This window comes from Montipora capricornis, chromosome 7 (genome assembly GCF_036669925.1).
Source record: "Montipora capricornis isolate CH-2021 chromosome 7, ASM3666992v2, whole genome shotgun sequence".
NCBI classification, from domain to species: Eukaryota; Metazoa; Cnidaria; class Anthozoa; order Scleractinia; family Acroporidae; genus Montipora; species Montipora capricornis.
This window is the reverse complement of record NC_090889.1, coordinates 23,508,405-23,523,404: the sequence shown is the minus strand read 5'-3', so window position 1 is coordinate 23,523,404 and position 15,000 is coordinate 23,508,405. Positions and strand designations below refer to the sequence as shown.

At 42.0% G+C, this 15,000-nt stretch overlaps 2 protein-coding genes across 2 annotated transcripts in view; one reads left to right on the top strand and one right to left on the bottom strand.

Annotated features, from left to right (window-relative positions):
- Positions 1-11,170: 11,170 nt before the first annotated feature.
- The window catches only part of LOC138057752 (prolactin-releasing peptide receptor-like), a 15,118-nt gene continuing 11,288 nt past the window's right edge, over positions 11,171-15,000 (top strand). The window contains exons 1-2 of the mRNA XM_068903687.1: positions 11,171-11,300; positions 12,602-12,807. The gene's annotated coding sequence lies outside the window, so the exon portion shown is untranslated. The remainder of the gene's footprint in view (positions 11,301-12,601; positions 12,808-15,000) is intronic.
- LOC138055789 (homeobox protein prophet of Pit-1-like) overlaps positions 14,581-15,000 on the bottom strand; it is a 4,573-nt gene continuing 4,153 nt past the window's right edge. Inside the window, exon 3 of the mRNA XM_068901661.1 lies at positions 14,581-14,901. Coding sequence (XP_068757762.1) covers positions 14,581-14,901 — 321 coding nt within the window. The remainder of the gene's footprint in view (positions 14,902-15,000) is intronic.

Sequence of the window (15,000 nt, the reverse complement as noted above, 5' to 3'; positions counted from 1 at the left end):
TTTTGAAGACCAGGCACATGACGTGCTTTAAACAAAATATTGTGCCTTAGGCAACAAAGAATCAAAGGGCGCAAGAGTGCCATGATAAGTTTATGCTTGGAAGATTGCTTGTAATAATATCAACTAAGGCGGCGTTGTCGGTAAAAAAGACAACACGCTGATTTGCCATAAGATCCCCCCACACATGTACGGAAAGGGTAATGGGGAAGAGTTCGAGACAAGAGATATTAAGTGAACGCCACGATCCAGGCCACGCGCCATAAAACCAATGAGAACCAAAAACCGCGCCATAACCTTTTGAGCCCGCTGCATCGGTGAATAGTTGCAGCGTGGCTGATGTTTCCCAGCGATCGGATAAGAAAAAGGCCCTACCATTAAAATTGTCTAAAAAAGTAAGCCACAGCTTGATGTCATGCCTAGCGTCCTTATTTAAACGGATATGATGATATGCCTTTTTGATACCTTTGGTAAGGTCAATAAGGCGACGAAGGAAAGCGCGGCCTGGAACTACGACAGAACACGCAAAATTTAAAAGACCGATAAGGGACTGAAGCTCCCGAAGGGTAACTGTTCGACGTTTGTGAAATTGATGAAGCAACGTGCGACATTTTTGAAGCTTATCAGGTGGTAATCTAGACTCTTGAGAAATAGAGTCAAGAGTAATACCCGCGAATTCAAGTGTCGTCCTCGGCTGCACTGTCTTTTCATGAGCAATCGGCACTCCGAGATAATCGCACAGGCGGAGAAAATTCGCCAAATCGGCTTCGCATTTCTCTGCAGAAGGGGCCACGAATAAAAAATCATCTAGAATGTGTAAGACGGCTGATGCTCTTAATTTATGCAACGATAGCCAATCCAAAGCAGTGCTAAAGGTTTCAAAAATGGCGCACGAAGATGAACAACCCATCGGGAGACAGCGATCGAAATAATATTTGTCCGCCCATTTTATCCCAAGCAAGGAATAGTCTTGAGGATGTATAGGGATGATACGAAAGGCCGATTTTATGTCGGTTTTTGCCATGAAGCAGCCAACCCCCAAACGCTGAACAATTTTCACTGCCTGATTTATGGTGGCGTAATGAGCAGTAGAACAGTCGTCGGGAATGTTATCATTAACCGAAAAACCCGAGGGATAGGATAAGTGTTGAATTAAGCGAACCTCGTTTGGTGTTTTTTTGGGAACTATGCCAATGGGCGAGGTGCGAAAATCAGGAAAGGGAGCGTTGGTTAAAGGTCCAACAATCCTGCCAGCATCAATTTCCTTTTGCAATTTAGACAGGACGAAATCCGGGTTTTGTAGGGCGCTTTTCAGATTAGGAGACTCGAACGGGGCGCGGTTGCCAATAAATTGTATGCGAAAACCATAACGAAAGCCATGGACCAAATATCTAGCCAAATTAGACACATAATCCTGCAGCAAAAATTCAAGCCGATCCACCTTTACGGGCGTGACCGGTGTGCTGAGCAGTGACTTGCGGCGTGTTTTGCCCCGCATTTGTAGCAGATATGCTCGTAATTGCAGCCACTACAGGTTTTCCCGGCATGAAATGTCCAACAAGTACCCTTGGGAAAGGTGCGTGAACGAGAACGGGGTCGATTGTCATGGGTTTGGTTAGCGGGTATTTTCCCGCGGGAATTCACCATCGCCCTGAGCCATAGTTCCCAGTGAATTTGATCCCATGGGTGTTGCTCAGGGGCGGACTGCCTCAGGAAACGAAATTGCTCGTCGTAGAAAAGCCACTCACCCGACTTAAAGGCAATATCACGCACTACTTCACAATACTTCATTAATTTTGGAGCATCCTGGGGCACCTTTCTACATAAATTGCTACAAAAGTATTGAAGGCAGTTATCCACTGGGTAATGGTCTGCACCTTTTTAGAGGACTGCACGGGCTCTAGATGGAGACGGTTCTGTGAGGAAATAGTATTTCCCAGCGAGAGTGATAGTGCGAACTTTTCAGTCGGGGGCCCAACGCCTAACAGCGCCCCAAAGTCTACATATTCGTTTTGCCAAATCTTGGCTTTGATCTTAGCACTCACGCGTGATCCCAGGGAAATGGCGATGCTGGTAAATAATTGGCGGGGCCCATCTTCGGTCCCAGACAAGGTGCAAGATTCAAGCGTACCTGAGACTCCCGTGAGCGTCGTTACCTCGTCGTCCACCGCCTGATCATTTGGGTGCACAATTGACGTGGAAGGAACTGGGATTAACTCGTCATTGGTGCTGGAACGGCGATTCGCTAGGGCAGCATTCACGGCTTCAGTGACGGCCACAGAAATTGTAGTTGCCAGAGCCTCGACATTCACTTGCATAAGCCCAGAGTCGTTATTGGCTTGACGAGTTGCAGATGAAGCCACGGAGGGCGTTGTAGGAGCCACTTCAGGGAGCTCAGAAGGACGTAAGCGCTTTGAGCGACGAGAATTTGTACCCAACGTGCGTTTCTTGGGAGGCATAGCTGATGATGAAAAAGGCTACCGGAAAGATAAACTAAGCTAATTAAAAGGGAAGCGTGACTGCAAGTGTTACCCACAATGATTAGAAGTCAATTAAGAATCAACAGATGGCCCGCATCTGGTTAAACTGACAAGCTGGGCTATCGGAAAAATTAATCGGAGCAGGAAATTCCTCAGAGGGGCGTATTGTAAAATAGCCTGCATAAAAAATGACAACAGCGAGAGCGTGTGTGCTAGCGCAAAAACGTAACAAAAAGCCGAGTTCCATAGCGGTGTGAGAAAAAACAGCAGCCGAGTGCATTGGACACACCTAACCTACTCGGTGGTCGAAAGGATTGTACACCCGTATGGCTTCTGTAATTAGCTCACAATAAAAAACAACCAAAGCCGGTATAACAAATAACATCGGGCACACTGTGCCATCAGGCGGATATCCGCACATGATATAATAAGTTGTGAACAGCGTGGAATGTTGCAGCCAAAAAGTCAGCAACGTGTAATTCCAACTGAAGGCTGATTCATTAAAATTAGATATTCATCGGCTTGATGAACATAAACCGCAAGGAACTGGCGAACAAATAGCAAATAAATAGCAAATCTTTTCAATGATGAGAGATTGCGATTGCTTAAATGCTCTCATTGTGTAGGGAATGTAGGCATCTTAAAACGGCCCCTCTGAGGCTCCTAAAAAGTCGATAATGGCCGCGCGAGTTTAAATGAACGCCATCGCTGGAATAAAGGCTAACCTTGGTATTCCAAAAACCCCTGTGCCTCCAATAGAAGGAGTACGGGAGTGGCTCTAGCAGGACCTTCAAGTACTTGACTAAATCGCGAACGCGTTTATTATACATAGGGCTCGATTCTCGATAAACAGTTTGGCAAACGCAAACACGTTTGACCTGAAAGCGGTCATGAAGCAAAGTAACTAAATCCTCAATAGCAGAAGCTATCGACAACGGGTCAGCGTGTACGAGATCGTTCGATCCCAGCTGTAAAATGACAATCTGGAGCACAAAAGACTCAACCATCGGTAAATCAAAGGCACCTGCCTTTGCAATAGTTCTACCGCCAACACCATGCCATTTAATTTCGCAGGCTTCAGCAATGAGAAAATTGGCGTTAAGGTCGGGATGAGAGGCAATAAAGTCCTTTAAACGGCGGATAAAGGAGTGGCCAAGAATCAATACCCGAGGTGGAGCCATGCCAAAGGTTTAGGGAGAATAAAGCCCTCTAAAAAAGAACTTAAGCAGCATACAACTTGCCTAAAAAATCTTGATAATCCAAGTTTAGTCTGTGAAGGAACAGCTAAGAGCGCCAGTCACGAAGATTGCAATCCCTTAACTAGACCTATCTTTACTCCGCCGTTATCTATGATTGGCTCATTTTTCTGGCTGAATGCATCTATTGACCCGAGGAGGTCAAAGTCGACGACATAAATAGCATCATTCCTTACAGCAATAATGCCCCTTTTGGTTATGTACCTGTATATGCTTTGTATTTTAGCTGTAAATTTAATTTCTCGAAGATATTTGCTCTTGTAGTTATTCTGAAATTCGAGATGGAATAAAGTTTATGCATGCATGTTTGTGTGTTGCCTTTAGCAGGGCGCGTGCGCACAATATGTAATCTGCGACTTCAGTGCTTACCATATGAGAGAGAAAATGACTTTCCCTTCAATATATATGTCATCAAATTCTTACCTTAAACTGACAACGGCGGTTTGGAGCTGTGAGTAGGCGTGGGATTTGTCACATATGGTTTAGGGGCCGGCATATCTCTCCCTCAATGCCGTACCGGGAGGCAAGGTCGGTAGCAGAAAGCAGTGAAGGGCCAACTGCGTCCAAAAGCGATCGCACGGGCCGAAATCCCGGGATGACTCGTTTGGTACGACGCTGCAGCGCCGGTGTCTGGAGGTACTGCGTTTTTCTTTCTTGTTCAAACAATCCGTCCGCGCATGCGTAAATAATCTGGCTCTCCGATACGTAGCCTACCCCCGGCCCTCCCCCTCCCTCTCCCCCCCCCCCCCAAAAAATAAATAAATAAATAAATAAATAAAAATAAGATGCTGGTTAAGTTACAAGGAATTGACATTTCAGTTAAACAGATTGTACAGGCATGAACTCGTAAGGTAAGAAGCGCGGCGCGTGTCTGGTCTTCTCGAGACAGAGGTGAGAGATGATTTCATGCAGACTGGGTCGCCTAAAATGCTCTGTTGTAAACATGGCGGTTCACGAGTGAAGTTGTCTCTCTGGCCTTTCTGTGGACGAAATCCAGCATCTACCGATACAATTTGGGCAAGTTTTGAAAGCTTAAAACTTCAATCAATGCTGTATTTTGCTGGTAGGACTGGGTGACCCGACACTTATAAAAAATCAATGAAATGAGAATCGGGGGGCTTCCCTTGTCACGGAATGGCAGAATTACCCAGAATTGTTTTTGGCCATGAAGGAGGCAACTTGAGAGGCACGAGACTGGCCCTCATCAAATGGCTGATATAAAGCGCGGCCGGAGGAAAAAGTAGAAGAAGTAACCTTGGTGTGTGCTGTTAACGTAGACTTTTGATTTCTGAACAAGTTTTAACTCTAGAAAAGTCGCAACAAAGTAGTGCTTTTTTTCGCTGTTATCCTCGTTGCAAAAAACTGGCCATTCGTAAATTCTTGTCAAGCAAAGAGTATAATGTAAATAAGAGAATACTGAGATATTTATATTTGCAAATTACCTGTCCTCTTTCTTACCACTCAACTCAAACTCTAGATCTCTATGCAATAAGCGCATTGAAAATCTTCTTATGCATGATCTTCGCGGAAATTACATTCTGTGGCCCTCAATAAACCTGAAAAAACCAGTTAAGGTCTTAGTTCTTTTTCGAACGTATAGGCTAAGTTGCGAAATGCGCTACCTGATTTTATCCGTAACACTGAGTTTACTGGCTTTAAAAGAGAATCGATGGTGGCATTTTGTACAGCGGCTTTTCTTTTTAATTAATATATCTTTAAATACTGTGCATTTAGTTATGTACCTGTATATGCTTTGTATTTTAGCTGTAAATTTCATGTCTCAAAGATATTAGCCCTTGTAGTTATTCTAAAATTCGAGATGGAATAAAGTTTATGCATGCATGCATGTTTGTGTGTTGCCTTTAGCAGGGCGCGTGCGCACAATATGTAATCTGCGACTTCAGTGCTTACCATATGAGAGAGAAAATGACTTTCCCTTCAATATATATGTCATCGAATTCTTACCTGAAACTGACAAGGGCGGTTTGGAGCTGTGAGTAGGCGTGGGATTTGTCACATATGGTTTAGGGGCCGACATATCTCTCCCTCAATGCCGTACCGGGAGGCAAGGTCGGTAGCAGAAAGCAGTGAAGGGCCAACTGCGTCCAAAAGCGATCGCACGGGCCGAAATCCCGGGATGACTCGTTTGGTACGACGCTCCAGCGTCGGTGTCTGGAGGTACTGCGTTTTTCTTTCTTGCTCAAACATTCCTTCCGCGCATGCGTAAATGTTCTGGCTCTCCGATACGTAGCCTACCCCCAGCCCTCCCCCTCCCTCCCTCCCCCCCCTCCCAAAAAAAAAAAAAATAAAATAAAAATAAGATGCTGGTTAAGTTTAAATGAATTGACATTTCAGTTAAACAGATTGTACAGGCATGAACTCGTAAGGTAAGAAGCGCGGCGCGTGTCTGGTCTTCTCGAGACAGAGGTGAGAGATGATTTCATGCAGACTGGGTCGCCTAAAATGCTCTGTTGTAAACATGGCGGTTCACGAGTGAAGTTGTCTCTCTGGCCTTTCTGTGGACGAAATCCAGCACCTACTGATACAATTTGGGCAAGTTTTGAAAGCTTAAAACTTCAATCAATGCTGTATTTTGCTGGTAGGACTGGGTGACCCGACACTTATAAAAAATCAATGAAATGAGAATCGGGGGGCTTCTCTTGTCACGGAATGGCAGAATTACCCAGAATTGTTTTTGGCCATGAAGGAGGCAACTTGAGAGGCACGAGACTGGCCCTCATCAAATGGCTGATATAAAGCGCGGCCGGAGGAAAAAGTAGAAGAAGTGACCTTGGTGTGTGCTGTTAACGTAGACTTTTGATTTCTGAACAAGTTTTAACTCTAGAAAAGTCGCAACAAAGTAGTGCTTTTTTTCGCTGTTATCCTCGTTGCAAAAAACTGGCCTTTCGTAATTTCTTGTCAAGCAAAGGGTATAATGTAAATAAGAGAATACTGAGATATTTAAATTTGCAAATTACCTGTCCTCTTTCCTACCACTCAACTCAAACTCTAGATCTCTATGCAATAAGCGCATTGAAAATCTTCTTATGCATGATCTTCGCGGAAATTACATTCTGTCCCTCAATAAACCTGAAAAAACCAGTTAAGGTCTTAGTTCTTTTTCGAACGTATAGGCTAAGTTGCGAAATGCGCTACATGATTTTATCCGTAACACTGAGTTTACTGGCTTTAAAAGAGAATCGATGGTGGCATTTTGTACAGCGGATTTTCTTTTTAACTAATATATCTTTAAATATTGTGCATTTAGTTATGTACCTGTGTATGCTTTGTATTTTAGCTGTAAATTTAATGTCTCGAAGATATTAGCCCTTGTAGTTATTCTAAAATTCGAGATGGAATAAAGTTTATGCATGCATGCATGTTTGTGTGTTGCCTTTAGCAGGGCGCGTGCGCACAATATGTAATCTGCGACTTCAGTGCTTACCATATGAGAGAGAAAATGACTTTCCCTTCAATATATATGTCATCGAATTCTTACCTGAAACTGACAAGGGCGGTTTGGAGCTGTGAGTAGGCGTGGGATTTGTCACATATGGTTTAGGGGCCGACATATCTCTCCCTCAATGCCGTACCGGGAGGCAAGGTCGGTAGCAGAAAGCAGTGAAAGGCCAACTGCGTCCAAAAGCGATCGCACGGGCCGAAATCCCGGAATGACTCGTTTGGTACGACGCTCCAGCGCCGGTGTCTGGAGGTACTGCGTTTTTCTTTCTTGCTAAAATATTCCGTCCGCGCATGCGTAAATGTTCTGGCTCTCCGATACGTAGCGTACCCCCGGCCCTCCCCCTCCCTCCCCCCCCTCCCAAAAAAAAAAATAATAATAAATAAAAATAAGATGCTGGTTAAGTTACAAGGAATTGACATTTCAGTTAAACAGATTGTACAGGCATGAACTCGTAAGGTAAGAAGCGCGGCGCGTGTCTGGTCTTCTCGAGACAGAGGTGAGAGATGATTTCATGCAGACTGGGTCGCCTAAAATGCTCTGTTGTAAACATGGCGGTTCACGAGTGAAGTTGTCTCTCTGGCCTTTCTGTGGACGAAATCCAGCACCTACTGATACAATTTGGGCAAGTTTTGAAAGCTTAAAACTTTAATCAATGCTGTATTTTGCTGGTAGGACTGGGTGACCCGACACTTATAAAAAATCAATGAAATGAGAATCGGGGGGCTTCCCTTGTCACGGAATGGCAGAATTACCCAGAATTGTTTTTGGCCATGAAGGAGGCAACTTGAGAGGCACGAGACTGGCCCTCATCAAATGGCTGATATAAAGCGCGGCCGGAGGAAAAAGTAGAAGAAGTAACCTTGGTGTGTGCTGTTAACGTAGACTTTTGATTTCTAAACAAGTTTTCACTCTAGAAAAGTCGCAACAAAGTAGTGCTTTTTTTCGCTGTTATCCTCGTTGCAAAAAACTGGCCTTTCGTAATTTCTTGTCAAGCAAAGGGTATAATGTAAATAAGAGAATACTGAGATATTTATATTTGCAAATTACCTGTCCTCTTTCCTACCACTCAACTCAAACTCTAGATCTCTATGCAATAAGCGCATTGAAAATCTTCTTATGCATGATCTTCGCGGAAATTACATTCTGTCCCTCAATAAACCTGAAAAAACCAGTTAAGGTCTTAGTTCTTTTTCGAACGTATAGGCTAAGTTGCGAAATGCGCTACCTGATTTTATCCGTAACACTGAGTTTACTGGCTTTAAAAGAGAATCGATGGTGGCATTTTGTACAGCGGATTTTCTTTTTAATTAATATATCTTGAAATATTGTGCATTTAGTTATGTACCTGTATATGCTTTGTATTTTAGCTGTAAATTTAATGTCTCGAAGATATTAGCTCTTGTAGTTATTCTGAAATTCGAGATGGAATAAAGTTTATGCATGCATGCATGTTTGTGTGTTGCCTTTAGCAGGGCGCGTGCGCACAATATGTAATCTGCGACTTCAGTGCTTACCATATGAGAGAGAAAATGACTTTCCCTTCAATATATATGTCATTGAATTCTTACCTGAAACTGACAAGGGCGGTTTGGAGCTGTGAGTAGGCGTGGGATTTGTCACATATGGTTTAGGGGCCGACATATCTCTCCCTCAATGCCGTACCGGGAGGCAAGGTCGGTAGCAGAAAGCAGTGAAGGGCCAACTGCGTCCAAAAGCGATCGCACGGGCCGAAATCCCGGGATGACTCGTTTGGTACGACGCTCCAGCGCCGGTGTCTGGAGGTACCGCGTTTTTCTTTGTTGTTCAAACATTCTGTCCGCGCATGCGTAAATGTTCTGGCTCTCCGATACGTAGCCTACCCCCGACCTTACCCCTTTCTCCCCCCCCCCCCCCACAAAAAAAAAATAAATAAATAAATAAAAATAAGATGCTGGTTAAGTTACAAGGAATTGACATTTCAGTTAAACAGATGATTGTACAGGCATGAACTCGTAAGGTAAGAAGCGTGCGTGTCTGGTCTTCTCGAGACAGAGGTGAGAGATGATTTCATGCAGACTGCGTCGCCTTAAATGCTCTGTTGTAGACATGGCGGTTCACGAGTGAAGTTGTTTCTCTGGCCTTTCTGTGGACGAAATCCAGCACCTACCGATACAATTTGGGCAAGTTTTGAAAGCTTAAAACTTCAATCAGTGCTGCATTTTGCTGGTAGGACTGGGTGACCCGACACGTAAATAAAATGAATGAAATGAGAATCGGGGGGCTTGCCTTGTCACGGAATGGCAGAATTACCCAGAATTCTTTTTGGCCATGAAGGAGGCAACTTGAGAGGCACGAAACTGGCCCTCATCAAATGGCTGATATAAAGCGTGGCCGGAGGAAAAAGCAGTTAGAAGAAGATCTTTAGCCAGCTACTAAGAAGTAACCTTGGTGTGTGCTGTGAACGTAGACTTTTGATTTCTGAACAAGTTTTCACTCTAGAAAAGTCGCAACAAAGTAGTGCTTTTTTTCGCTGTTATCCTCGTTGCCAAAAAGTGGCCTTTCGTAATTTCTTGTCAAGCAAAGAGTATTATGTAAATAAGAGAATACTGAGATATTTATATTTGCAAATTACCTGTCCTCTTTCTTACCACTCAACTCAAACTCTACATCTCTATGCAATAAGCGCATTGAAAATCTTCTTATGCATGATCTTCGCGGAAATTACATTCTGTCCCTCAATAAACCTGAAAAAACTAGTTAAGGTCTTAGTTCTTTTTCGACCGTATAGGCTAAGTTGCGAAATGCGCTACCTGATTTTATCCGTAACACTGATTTTACTGGCTTTAAAAGAGAATCGATGATGGCATTTTGTACAGCGGCTTTTCTTTTTAATTAATATATCTTTAAATATATGCTTTGTATTTTAGCTGAAAATTTAATATCTCGAAGATATTAGCTCTTGCAGTTATTCTGAAATTCGAGATGGAGTAAAGTTTATGCATGCATGCATGTTTGTGTTGCCTTTAGCAGGGCGCGTGCGCACAATATGTAATCTGCGACTTCAGTGCTTACCATATGAGAGAGAAAATGGCTTTTCCTTCAATATATATGCCATCGAATTCTTACCTTAAATTGACAAGGGCGGTTTGGAGCTGTGAGTAGGCGTGGGATTTGTCACATATGGTTTAGGGGCCGACATATCTCTCCCTCAATGCCATACCGGGAGGCAAGGTCGGTAGCAGAAAGCAGTGAAGGGCCAACTGCGTCCAAAAGCGATTGCACGGGCCGAAATCCCGGGATGACTCGTTTGGTACGACGCTCCAGCGCCGGTGTCTGGAGGTACTGCGTTTTTCTTTCTTGTTCAAACATTCCGTCCGTGCATGCGTAAAGGTTCTGGCTCTCCGATACGTAGCCTACCCCCCATTTGATTACCCATACTTATCAAACTGAAATAAATGAAATAAAATCAAATAGTTTTCTTCGACGAAAGGCTGGGGAAATCATTTAATTTTGGACAAAACGTAAATGAAAATTTTTTTTAATTTCACGAGTACACCGTTTGATTGGCTATTAATATGATGGGTGACAAATTTTGGCACTGTAGATAAAGTTGCCATGGAAACTTTGTAATTTTATATAAAATTATAAATTGACGTTAAAATTTCGACCCAAAATTAAGGATTTATTTTTCACCCATGTTATCATTATAGTGATTTAGTTATTAGGGTACAACATTGACAAGGTAAGATCAAAATCTTATAACATTTATCCAATATTCCAAATAGTGTCAAATCATTTGTTTGTCTCTCATTTTAAAGCACGATGAATTGAACACAATTAATTAAAATATGAAATTTTCGTGCGATAAAGTGTGTATGTATGTATGAAGTTTAGTATTGGAATCATTAGAATTTATTAGTTGTGATATCAAATTTTCATGTGACAATTTTCGTATACATCAATTTTTGTTTCAATTTTGTAAGGGAACATATCTCTTGTAGAGGAATATTTCTTACAATATAGAAAGAGATGGGTTTCGTCCTCAATGTTACTATACCACTACAGAGGAAACATATTCTTTCATCGAGAGGGATTTGTCGTGCCACAAACTACGTGGTGAAACAGGTAGGTAACCTATTTAGGGACCTTAAGGTCTACGACGGCGACTTCAACGTACGAAAACGTCACCTCAAAATGTCACTTTGTTTTATCATAACTCTTTCGCAGTCATTCTATGTCGTTTACTCCTTACAATTTGGGCGAAGTATCCTATAAATAAATTGGTAAGAGCGGTTACAAAGTGAAAATAGAGAATGAAAGATTCTCTGTTGCATGCTTACGTTGTCGTCAAAACCTCAAATTTGGTAATTTTACTTCGTATGCTGAGTACCGCAAGAATCTGTACTAAATTCAGTGCAGCACGATTATTTATGCTCTTTTAACCAATGACATCATTGTTTTGCGCCGTTGTTATAGCCGTCGCCGTCGTAAAATCTTAAACTCCCTATTCTGAGTTTTACGAGAGTTTTTCTTAAGGCATTTTTGCGTGTGGAATATAGGTAAGCAGAAGGGCTGTAATTATTTTTGATGGGGTGATAAAAGCTTAGTTAACGTGAGCTCTGAAGCGTCTGGTTCCAATAAGAGATATATTTCTTTTTCGTGAGATCTACGAGTTTCTTGATCTTGCTGTCATTTAATGAATTGTAATTATATATACCGTATAATGGTGTAATATAGCTCAAGAATCTGGAACAAAAGTTCATCCTCCAAATCGGCACCCTTAATTAATTAATCCCCATGGTATCAACAAACGCTTTTCATTTAACTAATGTATTCCTATTTTTCACGTTGCCATGTTACCACCAATAGCATAGCTCGTACTCCACTATAAAAATTACATACAACTCATAATTCCTCGATTGGCTCTAACGAAGGGCTAACGATCTATCGAAATGTCAGCTTTTAGAATCTCTATACGGTGGTCAATTTACGTTATCAACTCCGTTGATAAAACCAAATTTTTGTATACGGCATCCCCACCGACGCAGCACCACAGTTTCTTTAGAAAGTACCCCATTCGTTCATATATTTAGGGCTGAGGCACAACAGAAATCAAATCAAATCAAGACATGGAGCGAGTTTCAATCTAGTGTGGTAAAACCAAAACGAAAATAATCACCTTGGCCAATTAAAAAGGACGGAGACAATCCAGTAAACCAAGCAAAACTCGAAGTGATTACACGCAGCGACACAAAGCGCGGGAAAATGTGCACGCGCGAGCCACTATTGGTTTTGGTTTCACTAATGATTGGTTGAAAGAGTGGCGCGAGAACTTTGAACCAATCACTGATTAAAGTAATGCAAAACCAAAGCAATTAGCTAATTACTTTCGACACTCAATTGAAAACCGCTCTATCAAATCATAGGCTGGTTTTTGAGGACAGGGGAAAACCGGGGTACCTGGAGAAGAACCTCTCGAAGCAAACTAGAGAACCAACAATGACACCAAGTCTGGGAATCGAACCCGGGCCACATTCGTGGTTATTGTTCGGATGCATGGTATGTCGTAAAGAATTTAGTTGGCAAGGACTGTGACGAAGCTTTCAATCGAGAGGCGGAATTGAGAAAGAAGGTAAGTCAGGTGTTGTCTTGTTCAGCCCTCAAGCGAAAAAGCCAATTGAATGCCCACTTGTACTGCACTCGTATGAACGCAAGCGCATTTCGGGATTTATGGGAACGCGTGTTGTTTTGAAATTCCCAAAATAGCATAAGCCATAAGCGAGTGCAATTTGAGAACTTTCAAAACATCAGGAGTGACTATAAATCACGAAATGTACGAGCAAGTTCATGCGAATAGGCCATTTCCGAGTTCATTTCCTTACGAAAATTAGTTTTCATAAATATGTAAAGAGCATATGTAAAGTAGGACTAATTACCATCACAAAAACTTCGCACTTAGACTCGCTTTGAAGAGGAGGCAGACATGAAAATGGAAATGGCCAATTATACACTAAACAAAATTAATAAATCATTGCGTTTCCATAGCAACTTCCATATTGCATTTTTTGACCTATTTAGGCATTCATCATTAACCAATCACAAATGCAATATTCTTTTCTACAAGCTGCAAAGAATAAACAGGCAAAACCAAATCCAAATCTTGGAAAATTGCCTTGGAAGATGATTAATTTACTAAATATTTTAAGCAAGAGCCGATATATAGAACGTAGATTTGATTAAGTAATGTATTACGCCGATCACTGAAGCCAGTTTGATCCAACGTACACCAACAGGAATATTGTCCACGGTTGCTTGCTTTAAGGACGGTGCCTACTATTGTTATTGCGCATACGTTCCGCGCATCTCAAGATACTCGGATTTCCTATCGGTGATGCTTACTAATACAGGGATATTTTTGCGCGGTTTGAAATTATGCAGAGAAAGTAGATCTTAGTAAGTACTATTGATATCCAAAAAGAAAATTGGGGGCAACCATGCATTTTTCAGATATAATTAAGCTTCAATTTGAGAAAGAACGCCATACATGGCTTTGTATTTTAAAGCTTTTTACAAATATTGTTCTTGAATTATCTTTGAAAAATGCGTGGTTACCCCCAATTTTCTTTTTCGATTTCAATAACACTAGTTAAGATCTACATTTTCCGCATAATCATAAACTGGGGCAAAATACCTTTGATTTAGTCGGGCACCGTCCTTAAAACTCATTAATTTACAAGATTGTCTTTTAAAGGAATGACAATAGGCCATTTCCGAGTTCATGTCTGCCTCTTCTTCAAAGCGAGTCTAAGTGCGACGTTTTTGTGATGGTAATTAGTTCTACTTTACATGTGAATAAAAACTAATTTTCATAAGAAACACTTCGCACTTAGACTCGCTTTGAAGAGGAGGCAGACACGAACTCAGAAATGGCCTATTTAAAGCAGTTTATACAAGTACCTTTCTTTTAAGAATCAATTGCTTGAAAACGCGCGCTTGCTTTTGGCTTTACTCCTCATTGGTTGATAAAGTGTAGCGTGATATTTAAATCAATCACCGACAGGCAACGTGCAGCTCAACTGTTTTCCCATTTCAACCCATAATATTCCTGTTTTTTGGTGTTGTTGTTGTCACAGCCGACATTGCCGTCTCGCAACTTTCGGTCTCGGAGGACCGTTGCGTGACAACACGAAAAACGGTTGTAGGAGAGATTATTAATCTCAATATTTGCAACACTGTTAACTGAGAACCTTGCAAGGTACACTGTTAAAAGGGGAAGACGAATGCAAAAAAGTAAAACTGAGTTCGGTTTTTCTCTATTTTAACAGCAATGTTAGTCACGCAACATAGTATAGATAACAGGAATGCGCAATGCAAATGATAGCTATTAAGTGGAGGAAATGCTTCATTAATAAAACAGGCTTGAAGGGTGTGCCAAGTAATCTTGGCGTGATGATGAACTGACATGTCCGACTGGAAACCGGTTTGACTGAACGGAACAACAAGGACAAAATGCTTTCTCCATCGCGTCTATCGAATATTCGGTGTTGTTGAGAATAGCGTGTGGTCTGTAAAAGTGCGCATGTGTAAGGTGTCCCGAACTCGGCGCAGACTGTGACTCTCTCATAAAAGACGACTGGATCTGGTAAAGCGGCAAACCAGTCGCAGTAGCATAAGCGATTGCTCTCTCCTGTCTCTTCAACTTGGCACGTCGATTTTGAAACCAGAACTAAGGAAACAAAAAGGACATAATTAAATAATGAAAAAATTGGCGACCACGGTAATCCTTGGCTTGCACCTGACAACATTGCAGCCATGTTGGGTTACT